Below are 26,036 nucleotides of genomic sequence, written 5' to 3' on the forward strand. Positions count from 1 at the left end.
GCTCTGTCATGGATTTATTACGGGACCCAGAATAAGTCACTTTCCTCTTCTATAAAATGATGGGGATTGGACTAGAGGATTTCTAAAGTCCCTTCCAACTCTAACATTTCCTGACTAAAGGTCTTTTCTGGTCCAGATGTTTCAAGCTGGGCCTCTGGCAAGGATGGACTCATTCTACAGGAAAGGCACATTGCAGTACATTTCATGAGAATGTACACCCAGGGAAATTTTCTTTAAGGTTTACAGAATGGAATGAATCCAATCACAAAGGACAATTTAATTAGTCCAACTAAGGATACAAACTTAATTATAAATATTAACTAAATGTTACTTAAACATACAAATTTAAAGAATGACACAACACCACTTTTTTTTGGAGACATAAAGGTATGCCTCAGGCACATGCTGTATCCATGCCTGTCTCTATCTCATATGAGATACACAATGTAGTGTACTACACTACACGAGACCTACCACACCAGAATAACTTCTCCCTTTGCTAGCCAGGTCCCAGAAAAGAAACCTATGACAAAGGAGTGGGTAAAGCCTAGGTGGCAATAGGGCAAAGAGGAAGGCAGCAGGGTGCCCCAGGTTCCTTGAGGTGAATGGAATGGATGGAACAGCTAGGCCCAGAGTGAGCACAATCTAGGGCCAACATGGTCAGAGAAATGGGGAGCTGAATCAGCTACAAGTCCTAATGACAATTAGCCTAGGGGCAGGAAGACACAGGACCAACAGCATTGGCTGAATTCATTTATTCCGAAAGAGAAAAGCAAAAGAAACAGGAGTCGAATCACCCAGGAACTAAAACCCCGTCCCCTCCTCCTTCCCCTGCGTTGTGCCACCAATAAATAGTTTCCCCATTTCCCCAAATAATTATTAGAACACTGCTCCATATTAAACCTGTCCTGCTTCAGCTCTATCATACAGGGTGGTGGCCTGCTCAGGGGTGTCTGCCCTCGGTTGGCCCACCCCCCAGAATATACAAAAAGTTACATACAGTATGTACACTCACGGGCCACAAAGCTTGCTCCCTTGCCCAATGGAGCCCCTGCCCCTTCTGCTGCCCCATCCCATTACCCGTTGCAAGCCTTTCTCACCCTGATGCCCACCAAAAGTGCTGTCTACTGCCACCCCCCCACCCCCAAGGACCAAGATGAGATGCCAACTTGAATGAGGTGGTACCTTCTTGTCCCACACTCACTAAGCACCCCCAGCCACTCCCTATCTCCCAGAGAGGTGAGCCAAGCCCCAGGCCTCCCAAATAAACTGCCTTTATTCAGCCACACACTCCGTTTTGGCTGGAATGAAATAAGACTCAGGCCTAGGGAGGGAAAAACAGCCCTGTGGGGTGGGCATTGAGGGGCCCCACACTAACCTGTGCACCCTCCCCACTCCAGATGCCAGGGGTGGAGAAGGGGACCATCATTCTCTTGAGCCCACCTAGCTATTCTAGAGTTGGAGGTGGGGGGTGGGGGGACGACAAAAGATCCTGCTGCCCTTTACTGAGGGCCCAGTCTACTTCCTCCTATCACCACACTGTTAAATCACCATGATTTTGACCTCATCATTCTCATCAGCTCGGTAGAAAAAGGGGATACAAGGATTTTCTCCCAAGCCCCCTGCCCGATCCTTGGGGTTCTGGATCTCTCGCAACAATTGCATGATCTGTTGGGCTGTAGGATCATCTGGACGAGGCTGGCTCAAGGGGGGCTCACTCACAGCGGACACAAGCTCCGTCTCATCTGCCAGGCTCACTTCCCGGTAGCCTGGGAAGAGACAGGGTTTTAAGCTAATTTGGCAGTCTATAACTCACCCCCATGGCTATTCTATTCTTGAGCCCAAGAGTATGCTCCTGTATCTGTTTTCCTATGTTTTACTCACCCTCTTTGTCAGGAGGACTGAGATCCAGGTGGCCTTGAGGGACAGGGTTGGGGTTACTCTCCCCAGAAGGCCCTGAAGGTGCCTGGGTGACAGCCAGGAACTTGTTGAACCACTCATTTCGCTCACCCACTAGCCGTAACACCAACTCCTGCAGTTCCAGAAGCTTCATCTGGCATGGAAGAGGAGAGACTTAGCTATTGGGCTCATGCTGGCCTAACTTCACTCCCTAATCTAGGTAGGAAGAAGAAAGAGCCTGCCAACCTTCATCTCCTCTTTGTCCTGGGCCAGCCGGCTGATATATTCCTCTTTCTCCCGATGTCTCTCCTTTAGCACAGCCCTCTGGCTCTGGTATAGTGCAATGTATTCACCTGGGTTGGGGACAGGAAGATGTTTGATTCAGGTGAGATTCTTCAACACCCTGGACTCCCTAACAACTGACCATTCAGCTTGCTTATATCACTCATGCCTACCTGGCTTCCCTCCATACCTATCTTCCCCATCAGTCATACTTGTCCCCTCCCCCATTACTACCTAGCTTATTCCTCCCCCCATCCTTTTTCCTCTTCTGTTTCCAATGCCTCTCCTCACCAATAGTGTCCGTTTCTCCAGAGAGCTGGATACACCTATGTTCCAGTTCTTCCACTCGTTCTTGAAGATCCACTTTCTCCTGCATCAGTTCTGTGAATCGGGCCTAGGGCCCCAAAAAGGGTCAGCTCCTCCATGGAAGGAACTGCAAGCTTGGGTTCCTCCATAACTCTCCTCTCTGCACACCTTGGGATCTCACCTGCAACTTCTCCATGGCAGCCTGAAGTGCCTGGTGCACTTCCTTGGGCACACTGTCCCCACTCAGCACCTGGGAGGAAGGGCTGGGCTCTTGCTGGGGCCGGGCCACCTCCTTGGCCAGATGCCGGCACCGTAGTCGCTGTTCCTTTAGCTGTTGCCACAACTGACTCCTCTCTTCTTCCATACTTGACAAAGCTGAGTTCAGGAATGTCACCTGGGGTGAGAGAGGCAGGTGTAGGAGAGCTGGTGAGAAATACCAGCAAGGGTAGAAAGGACTGGGGGAGAAAGGCTAGGGAAGCAGGTACCTATGAAAAGGTAGGCATTCTGATGGGCTTGGGAATTTTAGCCTGAAGCAGGGAGTGGGAGAACATATCAGAGTTGGTGGACAGAGAAAATCATGCTCACCATGGCCTCCTGACTTTCAAAGTCCTCAGGGATGCTTAATGCTGGTCTAGGAGCATCCTCTATTTCTTCTTCAGCCAACTCATCTGTTGGGGATAGCCAGAGAGGCAACATGATATAGTAGGAAGAGTACTGGACTGGCAATTAGTGCCAAACAGGTTTCTAATCCTAGACTTGCTACAGAGTAGCTGTGCACCCTTGGGCAGAGTGCTTCATCTCCTGGGGTTCCAAGTTATTTATTTGTTTGAGGGGACGAGAGCAAGATGATCTCCAAGGTTTCTTCTAGCTCTACTGGTCAATCTGTGGTTCTAGGAAATGTCCCCCTTCTGCCATCTTTTAGAAGGAGTGTAGCTACCCCTCACCTTCCCTGGGTTCTGGTGTAAGGCTGAGCTGGGCCTGCAGCTGCTGGTTTTCTTGGGTAGCAGCCTCCAGGCGCGCCTGTTTGGGGGAAGGGATGATGTCAGCCTTTGGGCCTCCCATCCCCTTCCCCTCGTGAAGGGAACCAAAAGTCCTCTCACCTGAGTCTGCAGCAGTTCCTGGCGGACCAAGTCAGCTGCTACCTTCCCCTGCACTTCCTCATGCTGCAGCCGGTCCATGAGCTGGGTCTGCAGTAGGAACTGCTTCTGAAGTTCGTCCTTCTCAGTGGCCAGTTGCTGGTAGGCTGCCACATATTGCTGCAGGTGGCCCAGGTACTGATCCCGCTGCTCTTGTAGCCCCTGGGCTTCTTGGCTCTTCAACTCCATCTATGAGGGGGTACTACTGAGGTCCAGCACCCACTGAGCAGTGGGGGTGGGAGGCCCTGTCCACGGCCCTGTCCACAGCCCTGTCCAGCCTGACCTCCAGTCTCTGGCCTTGTCTTGAGTGGAGCCCTCCTAGGGGGCAGTCAGACAAATGCCCAGCTCTTTCTCTCTTTTAAAGCCAGGGAACAACAATGGCTGAGCCAGCTTTCTAGAAATTGTGCTTCACTGCTTACTTCCCCCATGGTTTAACAGCCCTCCAGGAACTCAAATACCTTCTAGCTCCTCCCCATCTGTCTTCCAAGGCTGTGCCTCTTCACCCAACCCTATACCTTATATTTCCCCACCCCAAATAAGGGCCTCATTTCCCCCCATCATTCTGTCCCTGCCCCAAGATGGAATGAGATGGATTCAGATATCTCTGACCACATTTTGATTACAATCAACACCTCTGAATGCCTATATAACTGTGAATAGTACCTGTGTGCGTGTTTACTTCTCTCTGCCCAGCTAGTCCCATCCTAATGGCTACCTATAATGCTCCACAAGTCCAAAGACCCCTGTTTTCCCCAACCCTTCCCAAAGGATGCTTATCCAACACTGGATGACACAAGGCATTACCGACTCCTTCAGCTCCCCCAGCTTTTCCTGTAGCTGCCCCAGCTTCTTGGCAAGTTCCTTCTTGACGTGTTGCTCTGACTGCAGTGCACTTGTTACCTCCATATTCTCATTGGTCTGGAGACATGAGAGAGAGAAAGCAGTCATTAGTAATCAAGTGACAACTGAGCCCACAGAGGAAGGGGCCACATACATGTAACTGAGATTGGTGCCACACAGACTCACTGAGGTTGGTCTGAGAGTCTGTTGTTAGATTTGGCAACAGACAAGGTTTGAAAACAAATAAGGTTCAACAAGGAAAAGTTCCCAGAGGATCTGAGAGGTAAGAGGAGTTCATGTGTGGATAGGAGAACAGATTAGGAGCAAAAAGACCTGAGCTTTAGTCTTGGCATTGCCACTTAACTAGCTGTGTGCTCTCAAGGAAGTTACTTTTCCCTTCCAGCCTTAGCTTCCTCTATAAGGTAGTCTTTTAAGATCCCTTCCAGAACTAGTGCCTTTAACTCTAGGGTTTTAATGTGGAAGGAGGGATGGGCAAAAGAGAAAGGGAGTAGGGCCCACATACCAGTTTGACAAAGCCATTCTGTAGCTCTGCCAGCTGCTCCTTCAGCTCCCGGTTCTGCGTGAGGGCCCGACTGATGGTGGTTCGGTCACTCTGCATGCTCTCCAGGATCTGTTCCCGTTCGGCCGCTTGCTCCCCCCAGCGCTCAGCTGCCCGTTCCAGCTCCAGCAGTCTCTCCTCCTGCTCTCGGTTTAGGCGGCTGAGGCCCTCATTGTCCTGTACCTGGGCTCGGAGCTGCCCTGCCAGGCCCTCAAGCTCCTTCCGAAGTCGCTCTGCCTCTTCTTGCAGTCTCTGCTCTGCCTCTGAGGGACCAGCTGGGGGCTCTGGGGCTGGGGGCACTACTAGCAAAGAGAAGCACAATGACTTCAGATTGCTCCCCATCCTCCGACCTTCCATCAGTCCCTTGGCCCTCAAGTCCTGCTGCTTGGGGTCTGACTGCCCCTCTGAGACATGTCAGAAGGGATAAGGGCTTAGAGCAAAATCTGAGATAAGCAGTAACTCTTAAAAGTACTTCAAAGAACCCTCTTAAAAGTACTCTAAAACTCTCACGGTTTTCAAATAAGTTTTTCATTTCTTATTTCATTTTTATTCTTACAACTATGTGAAGTAGGTAGAGTGTTATCAAACCCATTTTATAAACAAAGAAACTAAGGCTTTCAGAGAAAGGGCTTGCCCAACATTATACAGTCCATTGGTGGAAGAACTAGAACTCAGGTCTTCTGACTCTTGTCTGTGTTCCCTAGCCAGTTGAAGACAGAGATTCTGCCAAGTTAGAATCTTTCCACCTGGCAAAGTTATTTAAGAGATATTCTTAAAGTTCAAATCACCAACAGCCTGCGATGAAGCGATAGTAACAGAGACACGGTTTTCCTGTCCTCAACCTTAAAGAGGAAAACTACGTTCTGAATGGAAAAGTCCATAGGATTCCTAACTGGCTGATTCCAGCCAGACCCCAAATTTCCAGTCTCTGAGATGAGAAGGCTCCCAACCCCACTCTCTCATCTAGAAATCTAAGGGCATCGCCATCTGCTGGTTATAAAGAGGGACAGAGAAAGCCCAAGGAGGACACAGCACCCTGACTACCAGTGCTTTCCTTGCTTCCTCCTAACAAAATATCTCACTCAACCATTGTCATGTGTCCCCAGCCCCTGATACCCTCCCCTGGCTTTCCTAGCCCCAGCCTACCAGACTGGCTCTTCAGTTCCGCCAAGCTGCTCTCTAGTTCCTGCACCTGGTTCACACTGTGTTCCTTCTCCTCCCCCAGAATCCGCACCTGCCCACAGCATAGTAAGGAGAGATGATGAAGGGAGGAATGAGAATATGAAGTTTTACTTCCCTTAACCCTCACTTTCCCTTCACTCCCAAGCCATCCCCTTCTCGCAAAGTCCTTGGATTCTTCTTAAGTCCCAACCTGTTCTGAAAGCTGCTGCACCCGCTGCTGCCAGATAGTGCCTTCCTCCTTCAACTTCTCTGCATACTGGTCTCTCTCTGCCTGGAGCTGCTGCAATGATTCCAACAGCTGGAAGAAGGGAAGGAAAATAAGTCGGAAGGGAATGGTCATGGGCAATGCTAATCACCTGGGAATTAACCTCCTTCTTCATGTCTGTCCTGCTCACCTGGCCCACATGGGTCTCCAGTTGCATTCGCTCCTCTAGGGCCTGCTGCAGCTGTTGGTTACTATCAGGGGTACCTGATTGACTGGAAAACTGGATGGAGAGGAATCAGAGAAGGTCAGATCCAGGGCCACTCTGAGATGAAGGGTCAGTAGTAAACTCCCCCTTATAACCTCTAAGTCAGGTGTAAGAGACATCCAATTTAGAGCTGATGAAACAGCAGGGAAGTAACCCGCTCAAGCTACACAGCTAGTCAGTGGCAGACTAGGAACTGCATCTAGACAGCAACCCATGTCAGAGAGACAGGAGTTTTCACTGACTGAAAGCTTGATGAGTCAGCTGTGTGACAGGGCAACCACAAAAACGCTCATATGATCTTGGGTTGCATTAACAGAAGTGGTGTCCACAAAGAGAGAGTGTAGGGCCCATTGTACTTGGTCAACATATGGTGTATTATGTCTGTTCCGGGCTCCACATTCTAGGAAGGGCACTGACTAACTAGATCAGGGGTTCTTCTCTTTATATCACAGAACTTTTGGGCAGTCTGTTGATGTCTCTAGACTCTTCAGAATAAGGCTTTTAAATTCATAAAAGGAAATACATAGGATTACAAATGAAATCAATTATATAGAAAGTTATTAATTTGAGATTAAGAACTTCCAAACTATAGCATATCAAAAGAAGGGCTACAGGGTGAGGGGACTTGAAAACAGGCCATAGACAGATTTTAAGACTTGGGGATATTTAGTCTGGAAAAAAAGAAACTGAAAGGGGTCATGATAGCTTGGTCTCAGAGGGCAGGACAAGGAGAAGTGAGTCAAAAACTAATGGGCAGAGGATTATGGCTTAATATAAGCAAAAGACTTGACAATAAAAGCAATAAAAAATTGTAATGGGTTGCCACAGAGCAGGTGAGTTCTCCATCCTCCAACTGGAGGCTTTTTAAATGTCACTGATGTGTCTAAATGACCCTCGAGGTCCACCAAACCTTTGGCTTCCACGACCTCCGACTTCCGTCCTATCTGTTGCTCAGTAGAAGCCCTAGGCCCACCTCAGAATTCTGGGGGCTTGGCTTCCCTGGAATGCCCTCCCTGCTGTTACCTGTTGCAACATTAGCTCTGTCATCTCCAGTTTCTTGTGCAGCTCCTCCACCTCCACCTGTGTGGCTGCCTTCTCTGCCACCAGCACCCGGAGCTTCTCTTCTAGCTCTGAGTGCTGCTGCTTCAGCTCCTCATTGCTTTTGCTGGGACAGGCACCAGGGCAGGGCAGGAGAAAGGGTGTCAGGGGACCCATGGGAAACACACATCACCACCCTCCACAGACTCTCCAAAGACTCACAAAATCTGGAAACTTGAGGACACTATTAATATAATTCATTCCTTTATTTCACAATAAGGAAACTTAGGCCCAGACGGGGGCAGGGACCCAAGTCATTTATCAAGTTTGTGCCAGAACTAGAGTAGGACTCCTAAGCCCAGAGTTCTTGGAACATAAAGTTTTAGTCAGTCTTCCCCAGGAGAACTAAACTCAGGCCACAGCCCCTGCCCACTTCTGCACTGAGATCCCCTAGTCTTTTCTGGCTGCTACCCTACTAACCTGTGCTTGTACAGTTCCAGTTTGAGAGCATCCCGCTCTTTAGTTAACTCCTTGTTATACTGCAAGAGGAGTGAAGGTGGTCAGACAGCAGGAGAGGGCAAAAACTCAGGCAACTGCTTTGTATTCATGCTAATAATGAAACTTCACGTTATAAACTACTTCATATTCAGGAACTCGTTGGAACCTTGTAAACCCAATAATGCAGAGAGGGTCAGATGTTATATCCATTTTCTAGATAAAGACATAGACCCAGAAATTAAGGGAATTTTCCATGGTCACACAGATATAGAGTGCCCTAGATGAGACTTGAATACAGGCTGGCTGATTTCTAAACCTAGTGCTTTTTCTAATACACCACACATTGCCTACTCATCCAAGGACCTTCTTCTAATAAGCTACACAGCATGAACAAGAGACTCACAATACCTACTGAGGAGCAAGAATTGGAATTACCCTGTCAGCCTGCTTCTGCTGTGTAGACACAGAAGAAAGCGTCCGCTCCAACTCCCCAACACGCTGCCGGGAGGACTGCAGGCGGCTCGCCAAATCTTCTGACTCTCCTAGAATGAGATGGGGTAGGAATAAGAGCAGGGTTTTCTTCCAACTCCAAAAGGGTAAGGTGAGAAAAATACATGAAGGGGGGCCCCAACTATAGAATGGAAAAAGATGGCAGAATCAAGGAATTGCATCACCAAGGAAGGGACCCTTTAGGAGAGCAGTCAGTGGGGACAATAACTCTCTTCTACCTGATTTCTGGCGGGCAGCCTGCTGCGTGTGGGCCAGAGCTGTTTGTAGCTCTGTCTTCTCTGAAACAAGAATCCCAATAGTCTGAATATGGACCTTTAAGAAGAAGAGAAGAGTTCCCCATCTGATAAGTGGTCAAAGGATATGAACAGGCAGTTTTCAGAGGAAGAAACTAAAGCTATCTATAGTCATATGAAAAAATGCTCTAAATCACTATTGATTAGAGAGATGCAAATCAAAACAACTCTGAGGTACCACATCATACCTATCAGACTGGTTAACATGACAAAACAGGAAGATGATAAATGTTGGAGAAGATGAGAGAGAGTTGGAACACTAATTCATTGTTTGTGGAGCTGTGAGCTGATCCAATCATTCTGGAGAGCAATTTGGAACTATGCCCAAAGGGCTACAAAAATGTGCATACCCCTTGACCCAGCAATATCGCTTCTAGGACTATATCCCAAAGAGATCATAAAAATGGGAAAGGGTCCCACATGTACAGAAATATTTATAGCAGTTCTCTTTGTGGTGGCCAAGAACTGGAAATCAAGGGGATGCCCATCAAGTGGGGAATAGCTGAACAAGTTGTGGTATATGAATGTAATGGAATACTCTCGTGCTATAAGAAATGATGGACAGGAAGACTTCAGAGAGTCCTGGAAGAACTTATATGAACTGATGCTGAGTGAAAGGAGCAGAACCAGGAGAACATTGTACACAGTAACAACCACAGTGTGCAAGGAATTGTTCTGGTAGACTTAGCCCTTCACAGCAAGGACCTAAAACATTCCCAATGGACTCTTGAGGCAAAATACCTTCCACATCCAGAGAAAAAACGGTGGAATTGGATTCCAGAATGAAGCAGAATATTTTCTCGTGTTACGTTTTGTTTTGGTTTTTCTCATGGTTTCTCCCATTCATTTTAATTCTTCTATGACCAATGTGAAAATGTGTTTAATAAGAATGAATATGTAGAACCCATATAAGATTGCATGCCAAAGGGGAGGAAGGGGGAGAAAATCTAATACTTATAAAAGTGATTATAGAAAACTGAAAACAAATTAATAATAATAATAATAATAAAGAGAAGAATAAGAGAATTTCTATGGGATAACAGGAACTTTGTCCTATCACACCCACTTACCTGTAGCTGTTCCCTTAGGGCTCCTTGTTCCTTGGCAAATTTCTGCTCAAATTCTTTCTTCTCCTGCGCAAGAAAGGAGCTTAGTTACCAGGAATAGAAATGTATTGTCAATGGAAGCCCTTATCAGAGGGGCAGATGGCAGGTGTGCCCAACTGCAACAGGCTCTAATCTAAGACACCTGTCCAAAATGCACAGTCATCTCACCTTCTCCAACTGATCCAGGGCTTCCTGATTCTGTTGTTTCTGTGGAAAGAGCAAAAACAAGGTGGTGTTCTCCAGAAGTGAATAGTGTATTCATACTCTCCAAGTCACTGGAGAAAGAGAGGTACTGGGGAAGATGGTGATGGAAGAAAAAATTCCCAGGGCCTAGACAGACCTAGACTGAACTATTCATTTTTCTTAAGAGTCATCTCCTCTGGGTTTTCCCAAGGGAGTAGTGCTTACTGAATATACTATTACACTCAGGAGGCCAGCATGTGGATAACTGACTGTCCATTCTAGAGGATAATCATAGGCACTTCTAGAAAGGGAAGCCCAGATAAACCTATTGCCTACTGAAAGAGGAACTGAGAATCACAGAATCATAAAATTTTAAAGTTGAAAGGGGCTTTAGATAATCTAGTCTGAACCCCTCCCATTTTATTTTTTATTAGGAACTTAACTGTCAACAAACAAAAATACATAAAAAAGAACAAAAGAGGGCTGTATACTGCTCATTTTATAGACAAAAAAAACTGTAACCCAGCAGGGTGAAGTGTCATACTGCTGCCATGCAGAGACCAACTTTCAATCAAGTGCTCTTTTCACTACACCCTAACATCTCCCAGAGAAACTGAGAGAAAGGGAAGGCAGTAGGAGAATCTAGGGAGCAATTGGGGGAAGTAGGAGGGAAATGTTAACAGAGTGGCAAACAGAAACAGCCATGCTACATGCTTAATGTCTTGGAAACCTTAGTGGAGAAATAATCCCCATTCCTTTTGGTACCTTAGCTGAGGCCACCCCCAAATTCAGCACTCTCTCCTTAGTTCCAATAATGGCTTGCTCTAGGTCCCTATGGAAGACTGAAGACTTAGACCAAGGTAAGAGAAGTTGGAACCAGGAGGACCATGCTGGGATCTTACCAATTCCTCTATCTTGCTACCGAGTTGTTTGTTTGTTAGATTGCTGGAATCCAGGGCTACTGCTAGCTCTTGATACCGACTCTGAGGCGCATGCAGAGAGGAAGAAACAAAGAGAGGATTGGGGTAGAAGTGGAGAGAATAATCATTAGGATGGGGGAACAGTGAAGTCAGTTTTACCGGGTACATACAAGACACTCTATTCCCCACTATGGCTAAAGATGACAGTGTAGTCTTTAGCCTAGCCCAACAAAGGCCCTGGGCCCCTTACCTCCAGGTCCCTCATGTTGGTAGAAGACACTGGGCCCTCCCCATTGACATAGGATGTGGACTGGAAAAAAAAATTTCAATTGAGATTTTCCTTGACCTCAATATTCCCCACATTCTCCATTTTCTTTTCTTCTAGTACACACACACACACACACACACACACACACACACACACACACACACACACACACACACACACACACACACACACACACACACACACACACACACACCCCCTACACCTCCCCACCTCTTTCATTAATTGCCTTGATCCTTTCTCTCTGCAATCCATCAGTCTATTTCTTTTAGCCTATATATTCCTTCCCCATCTAATCGTTCTAATCCACTCTCCCCACCCTAACACATTCATAATTCTAATGTTAAAACTAAAAGTGAACTGACTTAGAGATCCTCTGGTTCAAGGGTTCTTAGCCTGGGGTCCATAAACTTCTTTTTTAAAAAGGATTTTGATAGCTATATTTCAATATAATCAGTTTTCTTTGAAATCTCATGAATTTTATTTTGTTCACTTAAAAATATTATTCCAAGGAGGGATTCACAGGCTTTACCAGACTGCCAAAGGCTTCCATGACACAGAAAAACGTTAAGGGTCCCTGCTCTAGTCTAACTTCTTCCTTATATAAAGGAGAAAAGTGAAGTCCAGGAAGGTGACATTAATTGACCAAGGTCACACAAGTGGTAATAATAGCTAGCATTTACAAAGTGTTTTAAGGTTTGCAAAGCACTTTACAAATGTTTACATAATTTATTTGAACCTCACAGCACCTGAAAGGTAGGTGCTATTATTATTTTCATTTTACAGATGAGGAAACTGAGATTGAGACAAATTAAGTGACTTAACCAGTGTCACACATCTAGTAAGTGTTTGAGGCAGGATTTGAATTCATGTCTTCCTGACTCCTTACTGGACAACTTAGCTGCCAGTGAGAAACAGAATAAAAATATAATCCAATTTCCCTGACTCCCTACACAATAGAGTACTCTATATCATAAATACTGATCACCTATACTGTGTCCTCTCTATTCCTGCCCCAAACTTCCCAAACCACATTATCCTTCCCTGCCTGTCCCCATATGCCACCCTACCTCAATCCCTACGCTACCTGGGAAACAAGACCATTGAGTTGTTCTGAGATCTGCCGCAGACTCTCAGTAGAAGACAGAGATCTGGAAGACATGCATGGAGAAAATTCAATACAACTGAATGGAAAAAGGAAGGGCAAGAGAATAAAATGACTTGGACCTTCAGGCCTGTCTCTGGGAGACAACTACCCTTGACAGACACTCACTTGCTTTCATCCATAGGACTTGGACCATTCTCAATGTCACAGTTCTATTGGGAGGGAAAGAAAAAATGTGGGGTCACATAACGTGTAATTACCACTTAGGGACAGAATGGGCCTTGCTAATTCCAGTATCCCCTCCTTCCTATCCCAAGGGCAGCCAAATGGGACAGAAAGCCACAGATTTGGACTCACCCCAGACTTGGGCTCACTTAAACCAGAGGAGTAGGTCCCTCGACTCTGGGAACCAAGCTACCCAGGGAAAGGGAAGAGGGGAGACTCCCAAAGGAGTATACGTGTCAGATAGGTATGATGCTGTCAGGGACAAAGTTGAGATGAGGAACAAGTGGGATGGTAAAGGGCACAAACCTGAGGCGAGGCCATGCTAGTGGGGCAGGGGGTACTGGTACGGGGGGCGTGGGCACTGCCAAAGGGAACGGTGACATCTGCAGGCAGCAGGGCAGGAGCAGCACTGTCTCTGGATGCCTGTTACAGAACAGAGCAAGGGCATTATAGTGACATGCAGGAAAGAAGGACACTGGCAGATCTCTAGGTAGAGATGAGACGTGTGGTAAGGGAGGTGGTGAAGGGAGAAAATGAACAGATGCTTTTCAATCAGGGAATGCCCCTTGCAGTGGTCAAAGTAATGGCTGCACACTCCAATCCAGGATTTGTGCTGAGTCCCTCTCCATTTTGTCCTCAGATCCCTCCAGAAAGGCAAGTGCGAGAGTGCCGGAGTTCAGAGTAGGGACAGCACAATCACCTTTGCATACATACACACCTTCTTCTCCCTAGAACCCTAAAAAAATGGCAGCAAAAGGCTCTAAGCTCTCCAGCACAAGTGCTAGAAAGGAAGGGCAGAATGTAGCCAAAGGAAGAGACTACTTTCCCAAAAATCTAGTTTGCTTTCAGGAGCAACCCTGGCTCCTTTTGGAACCCTCCCTCTGCTTCCTGCCTGGTAGTGAATCTCAAGGACAATTAAACACGTGCAACCATGTTTGGCAGACCTACTCCCTATATCCCCTCACTCCCAAGCTATTTTTCTGGACCCAGGTCTTCTCAGAAAGAAATTATCTAACTAGAGTATGGAGAACAAACTGCAATTATCTCACCACCATCACCCAAACCTCTCCTCTTCAGAAAGATCCTTTCAAACAGCAAGTCCAGGTACAAGAGAACAATCACTGCCCAAGTTCACACCCCCTCCCACCGGGACTCCTAGCATCTTGGAGATTTCAGATTTTCCTTCTCTGAGGCAGCAGATCCACAGCACTATTATAGATGGAGACCTGGTGTCCTGTGGAATAATGAACAATCCACTTGCTTTCCCTCACTGACTCCGCCTAACCAAGCTTCAACTCTGAAAGAGATTCAACTCTAGGTCAAAGCTCAAACAACTACTCATATTTTATGTTAGGAATCTGGTTGGGCTCCGAGGGGTCCTTATCTTCTTAGAAGCTCACTGGGAGAAGACAGTGAGATTGCCTTTATCCTAACCAAGCAAGTCCAGTTTTGGACAGAAGTGGGAAAATGCATCTGTCTGGGGAAAGGAAAAGAAAAGCATTTCTCTGTGTAAAAAAACAGAGGTGCTCCTTTGAATTTCTCAACCCATTTCACTCTCCTGATACAGAAGAGCAAAGGGAAGACTTGGTAATGGGCAAACGGTACCTTCTGCCCACTTATTTCTCTATGCTATGATCCCTGCCCCTCGGGCCCTGTTTTGCCCTGCCATTTTCTATGATTCTGGTTATCAATTAGCATGGAATGCTATGGAATGCTATGCATTTCACAGATAAGAAAAATGACTTCCAGTAAGGCTAAGGACCTGAGGTAAAGTACAGGCACAGATAGGAACTGGCAACACTGGGATTCAAACCCAGATCTTCTAACTCCAAATTGGGTGCTCTATTCACTGTATTTCTGTAAAGGATAGTTAAAAATATATTTCAAGTTGCTACTTTTTCTTTACCCCACCCAAAACATTTTCCCCTACCAAAGTTTCCAGAAATTTTATAACTTTATCTAGGATCACCCTGACTTGATGCTCTTGGAAGTAGAGGGTATAGGAAATGAGAAGGAAACTACTCCAGGAGAGAGAGTTTGTGTAAAGGAAATGGGTGATCTGGTATTTCCAGTGATTTCACAAAACCTCTCAACTATCAAAGCACTCTGTACCTGTTTTAAACATGTCATATCCTACTTTGTGTTAGTCACTTGTGAACAACTCCAATCTCTCCTCCAAGTCCATCAGTTCCCTGAGAGGGGTTATGTTTTATTTGATTTTTATCTTCCTCAGTGCCTTTAACCATGCCTTGTGGAGGAGTGGTATTTAATACATTTTGGATGAATGAATTCCCAAAAGGAAGTGGAGGTGGCTAGGAAAGGAGGCCAAGTACCCAGTCACAGAATAAATCTTAGTAATCAACTAGTCCAACCTCCTTCATGATTCCCATGAATAAACTTAGGCCCAGAGAGTAAAATGCCTTATTTGAGATCACACAACTCCTTAGTGGCAGAGCTGAGTTTGAACACAAGTTTCCTTACTCCTATATATTAGTGGTCTGTCTTCTAACATCACACTGTCTCTTCCCTAAGTAGTAGATAAACCATATTACCTCTCCCTGCCTGAACAATTAAGTGTGAGAAGTTCTGAAAAATTAAAATACCAAGTACTTCTCTCTTCCTCATCAAAGCCAATAGCTGACCTTCCCCATGACCATCAGAAATAAGATCTGGCCCCAATTCTACCTCACTTCTCAGGTCTGGCAATCTTGTCTTGGGCATGCTGCTGCAGAAAGAAGTGCCAACATCACTTCCTGGTGTGGATCACCTGCCAGTTGGCTTGGCAGAAGAAATCCAGTGTCCAGGAGGTAAGACCCACCACTCATCCAACTTCACTTCCAGGGAATAGGCTGAAACCAGAGTTGGCAATACCCCCCCATCAACAACTTGATCTGATTTCCTGCCCAATCCCTGAGGAATTCTGCCAACTGGTATCCCAAGTACAGCTGCTAGTGCTCATCAAGGCCAAGCAGGCAGTTTCCTCAATCCCACTGGGGCATCCACTCTACTACTATTTGGGCTGCGATCCAAAGGGGGCTGTTCTCTGGAATCCCCTGACACTCTAGACTACAGCAGCCATTTGCCCAATCTTCCTCCATTCTTCTGATCATTTTCTTCTGTTCTTTAATATCCCTCTTCTTCTACAAGCAGCAAGAAGCACACTGCCTCATTTCCAAGGCTCTCCAGCCCTCTGCCCACTCCTACATTTTTGTATCACAGCATCTCACCCTGCCCACCCAACATGGCTCCTTCTCCTATGTTTCTCCACCATTTCTTTAAGGGAATTCTTTTTAAGGCACCTCAAAAAGGAGAAGGGACTCCTCATTTTCTTAAGCTTTATTTAAAGCATTTCTCTACCTAGAAGCACTAAAACCATCTCAGATAGACCATTTAACTTATTCTTTTTTTCCCTTTATCTAGTCTATACCTGTAAGAGCTCTAGAGCAGCACTTCTATCCACTAGCCTGTTTCAATAAAAATCCATCTTGTCTTTCTTTATACCAAACAAAACTACATCTGTTAATTCTCAAAATCCCAACACTTCTTCATCCCACTCAAGCTGGACAGATGGTTTGAGGAGGGACCCAGGGTGTTTCTTACATTTTTTTTATAGTGACCAACAGACCAAAAATTTTCTGAAGACTCTCCTGACTCTACCTTTAGCTACAAAATGCATTTTACTTCCTCCTAGATAACAAAGGGGTGGGAGAGGGGAAAAACAAAACTAACAAAGTAGGAGAACATGAGGGAGTAATCAGGCCACCATGGGTTAATGACAGCAACAGAAAAATAAAGCAGGAGGTCATCCCCAAACCCAGAGAAGTCTTGGGGGCATGCAGAGCTGGGAAAGCAAGCCAGTGAGAGGGGACCTCGGCACTGTCTCACCTTCCGCTTGTCCAATGTGGGTAGCGCTACCCCATTGGAACGGTTAAGGTCGGACACCAGCACCTTCAGAATGTCCTGAATCTACAAGAGGCGAAAAGGGAGAAACAAAAAGGGAAGAAGAGAGAAAGAGAGGTGGCTTAGAGGGAGGAGATAAGAGTTGGGAAGAGTGGAAGGGACAGGCTTAAGGAAATGGGGGTAAGGATGGGAACTGAAGGTGGCTAAGGTAAGGACCCAATCCATAGACAGCGGTTGGGGATAGCCTTCCTAACATCTACTTTTGGCCTTGTTTGGGCAAGGCCATGTTAACATAATCCAGAAAAGCTGGAGAGAAGTTCACAGAATCATAAAATCCTAAAACAATAAAGCTAGAAGTGCCATCTAAGAATACTTAGTTTATCTCTTTTACTTCTTTTAAACAGGTTCAGAGGAGTGAAGTGACTTGCACAAGTCATGCAGTGAGTAGCAGAAATGAGACAAGAATCTAGATTTCTTGATTTCCAATTTCCAGGTCTTTTTCTATTATATGACTTCACTCCCACCATGACTTTGCTAGTATGTCTTAAAGGGAAGGGCAGGTGGCTTGGTGCCGTTTTCATTTGTAACGCTTCTTCTGGGGATAGGGGAAAACTGTCAGCTGAGTCAGGTCACCCCTTTTTCTCCATCTTTCCAAGGGAGTGTTTCTAATTAAGACTCACATCCTCAGGAGAGTGTCGGTCGCCAGATGGAGGAGTCTCGGGGTTATTCCCATCTTTCGTTTTCCTTTTTTTCTTGGCTCCTGCTGGGGTACCAGGGCTGGTCTTCTGTTGATACTCCTTCAACTTTGGAGAGGAAAAGGTTAGGGTTGGAAATGGCAAGGGTCATGATCCAGGGTCCAGGACAGTGCAAATTATACAATGAGGTGGGCTCAAGAAGAAAGCATGTCAAACAGCTAGGTTTGGATTCCAACTTTGCCCAAAGGCTCTCTAGGTGCTGAGAAATGATTCACAGCTCAGATGCTCAGTTTCCTTAATAAGTCATACTTCCAAAGTGCTTTAAAGTTTACAAGGCATGTTCCTCAGAACTAGTTGGTAAAAGGGGAAATGACTTGCCCAGATAATTAAGTGTGAGAACCCGGACTCAGCCTCAGGTGTCCCAACTTTAAGTCCTTTGCTAACCTCTCAAAACTAACTTCTCTCCCAACCCTAACAGAATTCCTCTCATTTTAAGTCCTCTCCATTCCTCCAATAGGTGAGCATATATTATCCCAGAGGGCAATGAATGAAAAGGATTGTGGTTCCAGAAATTTAGGTAATAAGAGGGTGTGGTGGAAAGTTGAAAGAAAAAACCATGGACCTTTCAAAAGAGTTAGAATCTGGGCAGAAACAATCCTCTCATTCACTTTTCCAGCATGTTTTGAATCTTTGAGAACATAAGAATCAAGGAACTAGATAAATTTAGGATCTTACTAGCCATCGTTATCATCAATGTTAAGTCTCTGAATGTACACAGTGATGCAGTCACTCCACGTCTTTGGAACTCTTTTGAAAGTGTTCTCAAGGGGCTCAAGAACCTCCTCAGTTAGTCATTTAAAAAATCCCGTCCATTTCCCAGGCCAGAAGGTTCTAATGACAACTTGGGAAGGGGGATGGTGGCCCAACCTCATTCCAAGTCCTCCCCACGAGTTACTCCGAGAGAAACAATTATCCACTCCCCTATAATATTACCCTATATGTGGTCCTTCCACACACACCTTTCCCTACCCCACCTGCGCACCCCCCCCCCTCCGTCCCTAACTCTGGGTCTGAGGCAAAGGGAGTCCGATGCTGGGGGTTGGGCAGGGTGCAGAACAGGCTGGAAGAGGTTTGGGAAGGGCTCCGAGGGAGGAAGTCCAGGACGGCGTCGGATTCCCACAGAGCGGGCGGGGCAGGCCTGGCTGCTGGCGTGCCCAAGCCTTCACCTTGGGGCCCCTCCTGGGGTATCTGGGTTTCGGTGGGAGAGGGGACGAGAGGCTCCAGGGGCCCCGAGACGAGCAGAGGGCATCTCCCTCCAGGCACCAGCTGTGAGAAGGGGGGAGGCCTTTCCGGGAGGCCAACAGCTGGGCCTGACGTCACGGGTCGGGCCCAGGGAAAGAGTGTCACGGGCCCAAAGTCACCAAGGGGGCTGCGGGGGAGGGGCGTGGGGCGCCAGGGATTTAGGGAAGTCTTGGAGGGCGCGGGGCTCGGGACCTGTGGGGTTCAGGAACGGGGACCTGCGGGACTGGGGACGAGGACCCTGAGGAGATCGAGGAGGAACACGAGAAGGTGGCCCTCAGACACCGGCGGGGGAGACCCGAGAAGAATCAGGAGGACGATCTAAGGGATCCGGAAGGGGGTCTGAGAGAAACGAGGAGAGCCTGGATCCGGGAGGGGGTCTGTCAGGGTCCTGGCGGCGGGAAAGGAGGGGGCGGAGCCGAGCCCCCGAGCGCAGGGGCCGTCTCAAGAGCATTTACCTTCTTTTTGGCCGCCGCCAATTTGCTCTGCCGGGTCTCGTCCGCCATCCCGGGCCGGGGAGGGGGAAGGCGGGGGGGGCCACATCACCGTGATCCCGGCAACCACCGCGGCATTCCATCCAGCAGCCACCGCGCCGCACCCGCTCCTCCCATAGGGAGGGCGAAGGGCGGGGTCGGACAGCGCCGCGCTTCCCAGCGTCTGCGCCTGCGCCGCGTCACCCGCCCCGCCCCTCTGTACTTGGCTACAGTCTGTCCTCTCGTCTCGCGGTCTGCTCACGACTGGCGCCGACGCTCCGGGCTCCTGGGGAGCCCGCTCGTCCTGGTTCGGGTGCGAGCCTCAGGCCCGCCGCCGCTCTTCTCCTCGGCAGCCCTGGAGCCCCGCGCGCTGCAGAGACCCTCGGGAGGGGAGCCCGGGACCCCGAGCCTCCGGAGGTGCGGAGGGGACGACACTCATCGTAGACCTCTCCCCCCCCAAGATCCTACACCCTCTTCGGAAACCCCCTGCTCTGGAGACCTCAGCCCCTTCCAGTGTGCCTAGCACGGTGCCTGGCTCTTAGCGGGCGCTTAATAGATGCTTGTTCTTCCCCCTCCCCCCATCATGAGCACCGTCATTCCTTCTAAAGACCCCACCCTCCCCAAAGATCCCACCCGCTTCAGAAACCCGTCTTAAGATGACGGCCCCTCCTTTAAGAGACGCCTTCAGTGAACACCATCAGACGCCTCCCCTCTGAAGAAACCAACGCACAGATCCAGCCCTGCCATTGGCACCTTCCCAGAGACCCTCAGCTCCGTTGGGACCTCTGCCCTTTAGGGTCTGCTCCACCTGTGCTTGGTCTCCATCCCTTCCGCAATGCCGTGTCCTGAACAGCCTGATTCAGTTTCCCTTTGCCCAGCCGTCCTCACCCCAGGGGGTCCCCAAGCTCTCAAGTAACCTTGTAGGTTCTCCGCTCTTCCCACCCCCCTGGGTCCCTAACCACTCCTCTTCCTTGGTTGCTTTCTAGGGCACGCCTGGGACTCTCCAAACGGCATTCGGCAGCTTTTCGATCCCCCGTGAGTATGCCACAAGCTCTGCTGCCTGTCCCTGCCCTGTGCCACACAGGCAGTGTCTTTCCCCAGCCTGCTGGACCTCCTCAGTTACAGCGCAGCACTCCATTCCTTGATCTCTGATTCCAGAGCAGACGTTTTCCTAGCACTTTACCCAAACCTTGCCTTTCCTATCCTACCTCATACCTCCAGTGTCTCCTTCCGCTTGTATCAGATTCATGCCGTCGTCGTAGGTGTTTAATAAATACCTGATGAATTGAATGACTTATCTGCCTCCTACTTGACTAAGGTGATCCAGGAAGGATATCTGATGTTATTTCATCCAGTATTCTCTACCTCGAAATATTTCTGCCTCTAGCTATGTTTTCTCACCCTCACCCCTCAGATGAAGTCCCACCCAAAGCTAACCTCCCCTTGTGTCTTCTGCTTTCTTTAGGCCTTTCCTCCATAATTTCTACAATCTTTTCCTCCCAACTGGTTGCTTCCCCTCTACCTTTAAGTACACGGATCTCCCCAATCTTGGGAGAGAGGGGAAAAACAAACAAAAAACTTTATTTGATCTACTGCCCCCACTAGTTACATCCCTCCACTTCTTTGCCAAGCCTACCTTCTGCCTTCGTTACCCACTTGCTCTTTAACCCTTGGCAGTCTTATTTCTTAGATGTCCAGTGACTTTTAATTGGCAAACCCAGTGGCCTTTTTTTATCCTTCATTCTCCTTTACCTACTTGCAAAAAATTGATACTGTTCTCTCCTGACTCCTTGGAACTCTCTCTTGCCTCTTCAAGTCACTACTATTCTGCTTTTTCAGCCACTTGAGTATTCGTTCCTCTGGCGCCTTTTCCGCATTTCCCTGTTCTTCTCTTTGTCTTTCTGTAGTTGATAACTTACTTTGTGGTTTTCAATTGTCATTTATTTTGCTGTTTGATCAGTACTTCTGTTGATGACTTTCAGATCCGTATCTGTCATTCTGAGCTTTCAGATGAGTTTTACATTTCCAACTGCCTCCTGGATATTTTTCCGTTTGGATGTCTTACTTTCATCTCACTAGATGCACTCAGTGCATCTAAAATGATCTGTGTCTCCTTGTCAAAATTGCCCCTTCCTCTTGACTTCACTGTTTCTTTTACCATTTTCCATGTTTGAGAAAACACAGAAGCATCTGTGATCCTTCGCTCTCCATCACCTCCATGTTTATCAGATCTTGTATATTCTTTGTAGTGTTTTTCCCACCTGTAGCTTTTCATCTCCATGGATACAACCCCAGTTCAGGCCTTTACCTGAATCTTACCTATGACCACTTCATTCATGAACTCTTGGCCTCCTCGCTCTTACCATTACCAGCCTTGCCTCCAACCATCATTCACACTGCCATTTCTAGGTTAATTCTGCCAAAACACATCATATTACCCTCTAGCTCAAAAACCTGTAGTAATGCCTAAATAACTAAAAGATCAGTTTGATACTTCTGAACCAGGTATATAAGACTTTCTACAATCTGACCTTGTTCTACCTTTCTAACCTCATTTCTAAATACTTCTTTTGCTCTGGTCATACTGGTCTTATTGTCCTTGCAAAATGCTAAGTTTATTCCCACCTCTGTAGCTATATTCACTCCACTCTGCCCTGCCCTTTCTTTCTATCTGAATCCTACTCATTTTTCTATTTAAAAAAAATTACATAACACCTTGATTTTGATGTAATTTCAATACAAGCTAGATTAGATTGTTATTTTTATTGATACATTTTTAAAAACCAAAATCATGGTGGCTAACATTTACTGGCCCCAGCTCATTCTCAAGTTATTCAGTATCTGATATATCCTTATATCCCATGATTTATCTCCAGGGATACTCTCCATGTATACCTTCTCGATGAAAAACCCTTATAATCCTTTTATCATAACCTATCATTCCATCTCTCCCTATGGCTTACTCCTCCTAAATCTCTTCTTCATCTGATAATGACCTCTAGACCATCCACTGGTCAGTACTTTCTCAACTTTGATCTTACAGTTAAACAGTTTGACTACTTTTGGCCCTCTGATTTTGATTTCCTTGCTCCCTTGTCCTGTTGACAATCATGCCTTGCCCAAAATTAACCATGTATTCTTCCACCACCTTCCCCTTTTACTCCTGCTTGTGCTGCTGAACAAAACTAGAGAATATCGTGCAACCACGGTGACTGGATGCATTACCACTTTATATTATCTAATCTTAATAGGGCCCTCCCTGTAGCAAAGCAATCCTTTTATTCCTCCCTAATTGATGCTCTCTGTCCCTCTTTGCACAGAGGCTGTTTCATTTTCTTTCCTCAAACCTCCCATACCTCCCCATCTTTCCCACCCTCTCAGCCAAGGAGTTCAACTATTTTTTCATATAGTTTTAATATTTTTATTTTTAAAAATTTTATTTATACAATAAAATTATATATATAATTATATTTATATATTTTAAAAAAATATTTTATATTGAATGTTGGAGGGGATGTGGGAAAACTGGGAATCTAATACACCGTTGGTGGAGTTGAGAACTTATCCAACCATTCTGGAGAGCAATTTGGAACTATGCCCAAAGGGCTATAAAACTATGCATACCCTTTGATATAGCAGTACCACTCCTAGGTCTATATCCTAAAGACATCCAACAAAAGGGAAAAGGAACTATTGGTATAAAATATTTATAGCAGCTCTTTTTGTGGTGGCTAAGAACTGGAAATCCAAGGGATGGATGCCCATCAATTGGGGAGTGGCTAAACAAGTTGTGGTATGTGATTGTAGTGGAATATTATTGTGCTATAAGAAAAGGAAGATTTCAGAAAATCCTGGAAGGATCTATATGAACTCATGCAGAATGAAGTGAGCAGAAGCAGGAGCACACTGTGCACAGTAACAGCAATATTGTTCAATGAAGAACTGTGAATGAGTTAGCTATTCTCCTCAGTACAATGATCTAAGACAATTTCAAAGGACTAATGATAAGCATACTATCCACCTCCAGAGAAAGGAACTGATATTGATTGAATGCAGACTGAAGCATGCTATTTTTCACTTTCTTTCATTTTATTTTATTTGAGTCTGCTTGTCCAAAATGACTAATATGGAAATGTTTTACATAATTGTACATGTATAGCCTAAATCTGATTGCTTACCACCTCAGGAAGGGGAAGGACGGACAGAATTTGGAACTCAGAACTTTAAATAAAATGTTAAAAAATTAGAAAAACATTCATTTTTTAAAATTTTGAGTTCCTAGTTCTCTCCCTCCCCCCCTTATCCATTGAGAAGGCAAGCAATATTGTATTAATTATACATGTGAATTCATGTAAAACATAGCCTTGTTGCAAAAAAAAACCCAAAAAATGAAAAAAGTATGCTTCAGTTTGCATTCAGAGTTCATCAGTTCTCTCTGGAGGTGGATAGCATTTTTCTTTGAGAGTTTTTTGGAATTGTCTTGGATCATTGTATTTTAGGGTAGCTAAGTCTTTCACAGTTGAATGTCATTATAATATTGCTGTTACTATGTACCATGTTCTCCTAGTTCTGCTCACTTCACTTTGCATCAGCTCACATGAGTCTTCTCAGGTTTTTCTGAAACCATCACCTTCATAATTTCTTGTAGCACAATGGTATTCCATCATAATCATATGTCACAGCTTGTTTAGCCATTCCCTAACTGATAGGCATCCCATCGATTTCCAATTCTTTGCCACCACAAAATAAGCTTCTGTAAATAGCTTCATACATGTAAGTGCTTTTCCTTTTCCTTTGATCTCTTTGGGATATAGACCTAGTAGTAGTTTTGCTGGGTCAAAGGGTATACGCAGTTTTATAGGACTCTAAGACGTAGTTCCAAATTTTTTTCTTTGCTGGATCTTCATCCTGGTTTCCCTCCATCAACTGAGTATACACCAGGGCTTTGTCTTGTGCTATTTTCTTTCTTTTCTACATTCTCTCACCTGGCTAAATTGACAAGTCTATTCTCCCATGGGTTAAATTGAGAAGTCTATGCAGGTGATCTCCAGATCTATATATTCAGCTCTAGTCTCTCTCCTGAGCTGAAGTTTTGTATCACTAACCTCTGCTGTACATTTCGAACTGTATTTTCCACAAGTATCTCAAAACTCAGCATGTCCAAAACAGAACTCATGATTTTTTTCACCCCAAACTCACCCCGTTCTGAACTACCCTAGAGGGCACTACCATTTACCCGGTCATACCCTGTGCTCATAGCCTCAGTGTCTTCCTTAACTCTTCACTTTTACTTCACAATCTTGTCATTTCTTTCACTGCATCTTCTCTTGCATATCTTCCCTTCTCTCCACTTACACAGCCCATCACTCTAGTTTAGACCCTCATCACCTTTTGACTATTAAAATATCCTCCTAATTGGTCTTCCTGCCTCAAGTCTCTCCTCACTCCAATCCACTTGCCCTCACAGCTGCCCAAGTAATTTTTTTTGAAATCACAAGTCTGAGTGTATCATCCTTTCCCCTCTCAATAAATCCTAGTGATTTCATATTGCTTTAGGATTAACTTTAAATCCTTCTGTCTGTCACTTAAAGTTCTTTACAATCTGGCCCCTTCCTATCACTCCAGTTTTCTAACACATTACTCCCCTCCACAGGCTAGTCCAGGGGTGGGGAACCTTTGGCCTCAAGGACTCATGTAAAGTTCCGTAAAACTCAGTCAAAAGGCCACACCCAAGGACCTAGAAGATCACAAGTGGCCTTAAGGCCACAGGTTCCACACCCCTGTTTAGTCAAACTGGACTACTTGCTGTCTCTCATGCACAGTACTCCATCTTCCATAACAGTTACTTTGCAATGGCTAACCGTAGACTGTTCCCTCAGCCATCTTCTTTTTAAAACTTTAGTCTCTCCCTGTCATCTACTGGCTCCTTTTCTGCTGCCTACAAATATGCCCAAGTCTTCTCTGTTCTTAACACCCTTAGTAGATCTTGCTTTCCCCTCAAGCTAAATTTCTTCTTCCTTTCAAAGCTAAATTCTTCAAAATTAATCTTTATTTCTTATACTTTGATTTTGAATTTTTTAGCCTTTTGCAGTCTGGCTTCTAACCTCATCACTCAACTGAAAGTGCTCTGTCTTCAGTTAGTAGTGATATTTTAATTGCCAAATCTGTAAGTCTTTTTGTAGATTTCGTCCTTCTTGTACTCTTCAGCATTTGGCAGTGTTGGCCACCTTCTTTTCCTGACCCTTTCTCTGGATTTTTGTGACACTATTTTCTCATAGTTATCCTCCTACCTGTCATATCTCTTCAGTTTCTTTTGCTGGCTCATCATCAACATCATGCCCCTAAACTTTGGCCTTATTCCAAGACTGTCCTGGGCCGTCTGAGTGATCTAATTAGCTTCCATGAGTTTAATTATCCCCTTCCAGATATTTCTATATCTGGGATCTGTCTGTCGTCTATCTATCTATCTATCTATCTATCTATCTATCTATCTATCTATCTATCTATCTTCAATTCCAGTCTCTCAGCTAACTTCCAGGCCTACACCACCACTTTCTTATTGTTCATTTCCAATTGGATATCCTATGCGCATCTATTTCAAACCCCAGTGTGTCCAAAACAAGCTCATTATCTTTCCCCCAAAATCACCCCTCCTCCGAACTTTCCTGTTTCAGTTGAGGGAACCATTGTCCTTTCCAGTCTTCAGGGTTTGCAATCTTGGCATTATTCTTGCCTTCTCACTATTTTTCACCTCACTTATCTAGTCATTTGCCAAATCTTGTCATTTCCTCCTCCACAACATCTGTTACACTTGCTTCCTCACAATTCACA

The 26,036-nt window shown here is 45.9% G+C and overlaps 1 protein-coding gene across 10 annotated transcripts; it reads right to left on the reverse strand.

Annotated features, from left to right (window-relative positions):
• Nucleotides 1–740: 740 nt before the first annotated feature.
• Nucleotides 741–19,416, reverse strand: GOLGA2 (golgin A2). Of its 10 annotated transcripts, none has more exons than XM_072632554.1 (27): nucleotides 19,191–19,416; nucleotides 17,419–17,541; nucleotides 16,724–16,804; nucleotides 13,145–13,261; nucleotides 12,782–12,825; nucleotides 12,596–12,659; nucleotides 11,473–11,532; nucleotides 11,205–11,285; nucleotides 10,288–10,326; nucleotides 10,084–10,146; nucleotides 8,939–9,032; nucleotides 8,646–8,752; nucleotides 8,193–8,251; nucleotides 7,698–7,839; nucleotides 6,600–6,689; nucleotides 6,395–6,502; nucleotides 6,169–6,256; nucleotides 4,987–5,321; nucleotides 4,428–4,541; nucleotides 3,588–3,812; nucleotides 3,432–3,507; nucleotides 3,073–3,155; nucleotides 2,669–2,881; nucleotides 2,473–2,575; nucleotides 2,146–2,252; nucleotides 1,885–2,053; nucleotides 741–1,769 (listed from the first exon to the last, which is right to left on the reverse strand). In XM_072632554.1, exons 1-27 carry the CDS (start codon nucleotides 19,236–19,238, stop codon nucleotides 1,543–1,545), a joined length of 3,060 nt encoding a protein of 1,019 aa, XP_072488655.1. In that variant the 5' UTR covers nucleotides 19,239–19,416; the 3' UTR covers nucleotides 741–1,542. The 10 variants fall into 10 exon arrangements, with proteins under 10 accessions (XP_072488655.1, XP_072488654.1, XP_072488658.1 ...); XM_072632553.1 differs by having other exon boundaries at nucleotides 4,987–5,324; XM_072632557.1 differs by lacking the exon at nucleotides 16,724–16,804.
• Between the last annotated feature and the right edge of the window lie 6,620 nt (nucleotides 19,417–26,036).

Source organism: Notamacropus eugenii, chromosome 1, assembly GCF_028372415.1.
Source record: "Notamacropus eugenii isolate mMacEug1 chromosome 1, mMacEug1.pri_v2, whole genome shotgun sequence".
NCBI lineage: Eukaryota > Metazoa > Chordata > Mammalia > Diprotodontia > Macropodidae > Notamacropus > Notamacropus eugenii.

Coding starts and splice junctions, on each gene's coding strand:
- GOLGA2 (XM_072632553.1), bottom strand. CDS start 19,238: ATGGCGGACGAGACCCGGCAGAGCAAATTGGCGGCGGCCAAAAAGAAG. Junction 13,262..16,723: donor CCACATTGGACAAGCGGAAG/GTGAGACAGTGC, acceptor GTTCTGTAACAG/GCATCCAGAGACAGTGCTGC. Junction 6,503..6,599: donor TGGAGACCCATGTGGGCCAG/GTGAGCAGGACA, acceptor CCCTTCTTCCAG/CTGTTGGAATCATTGCAGCA.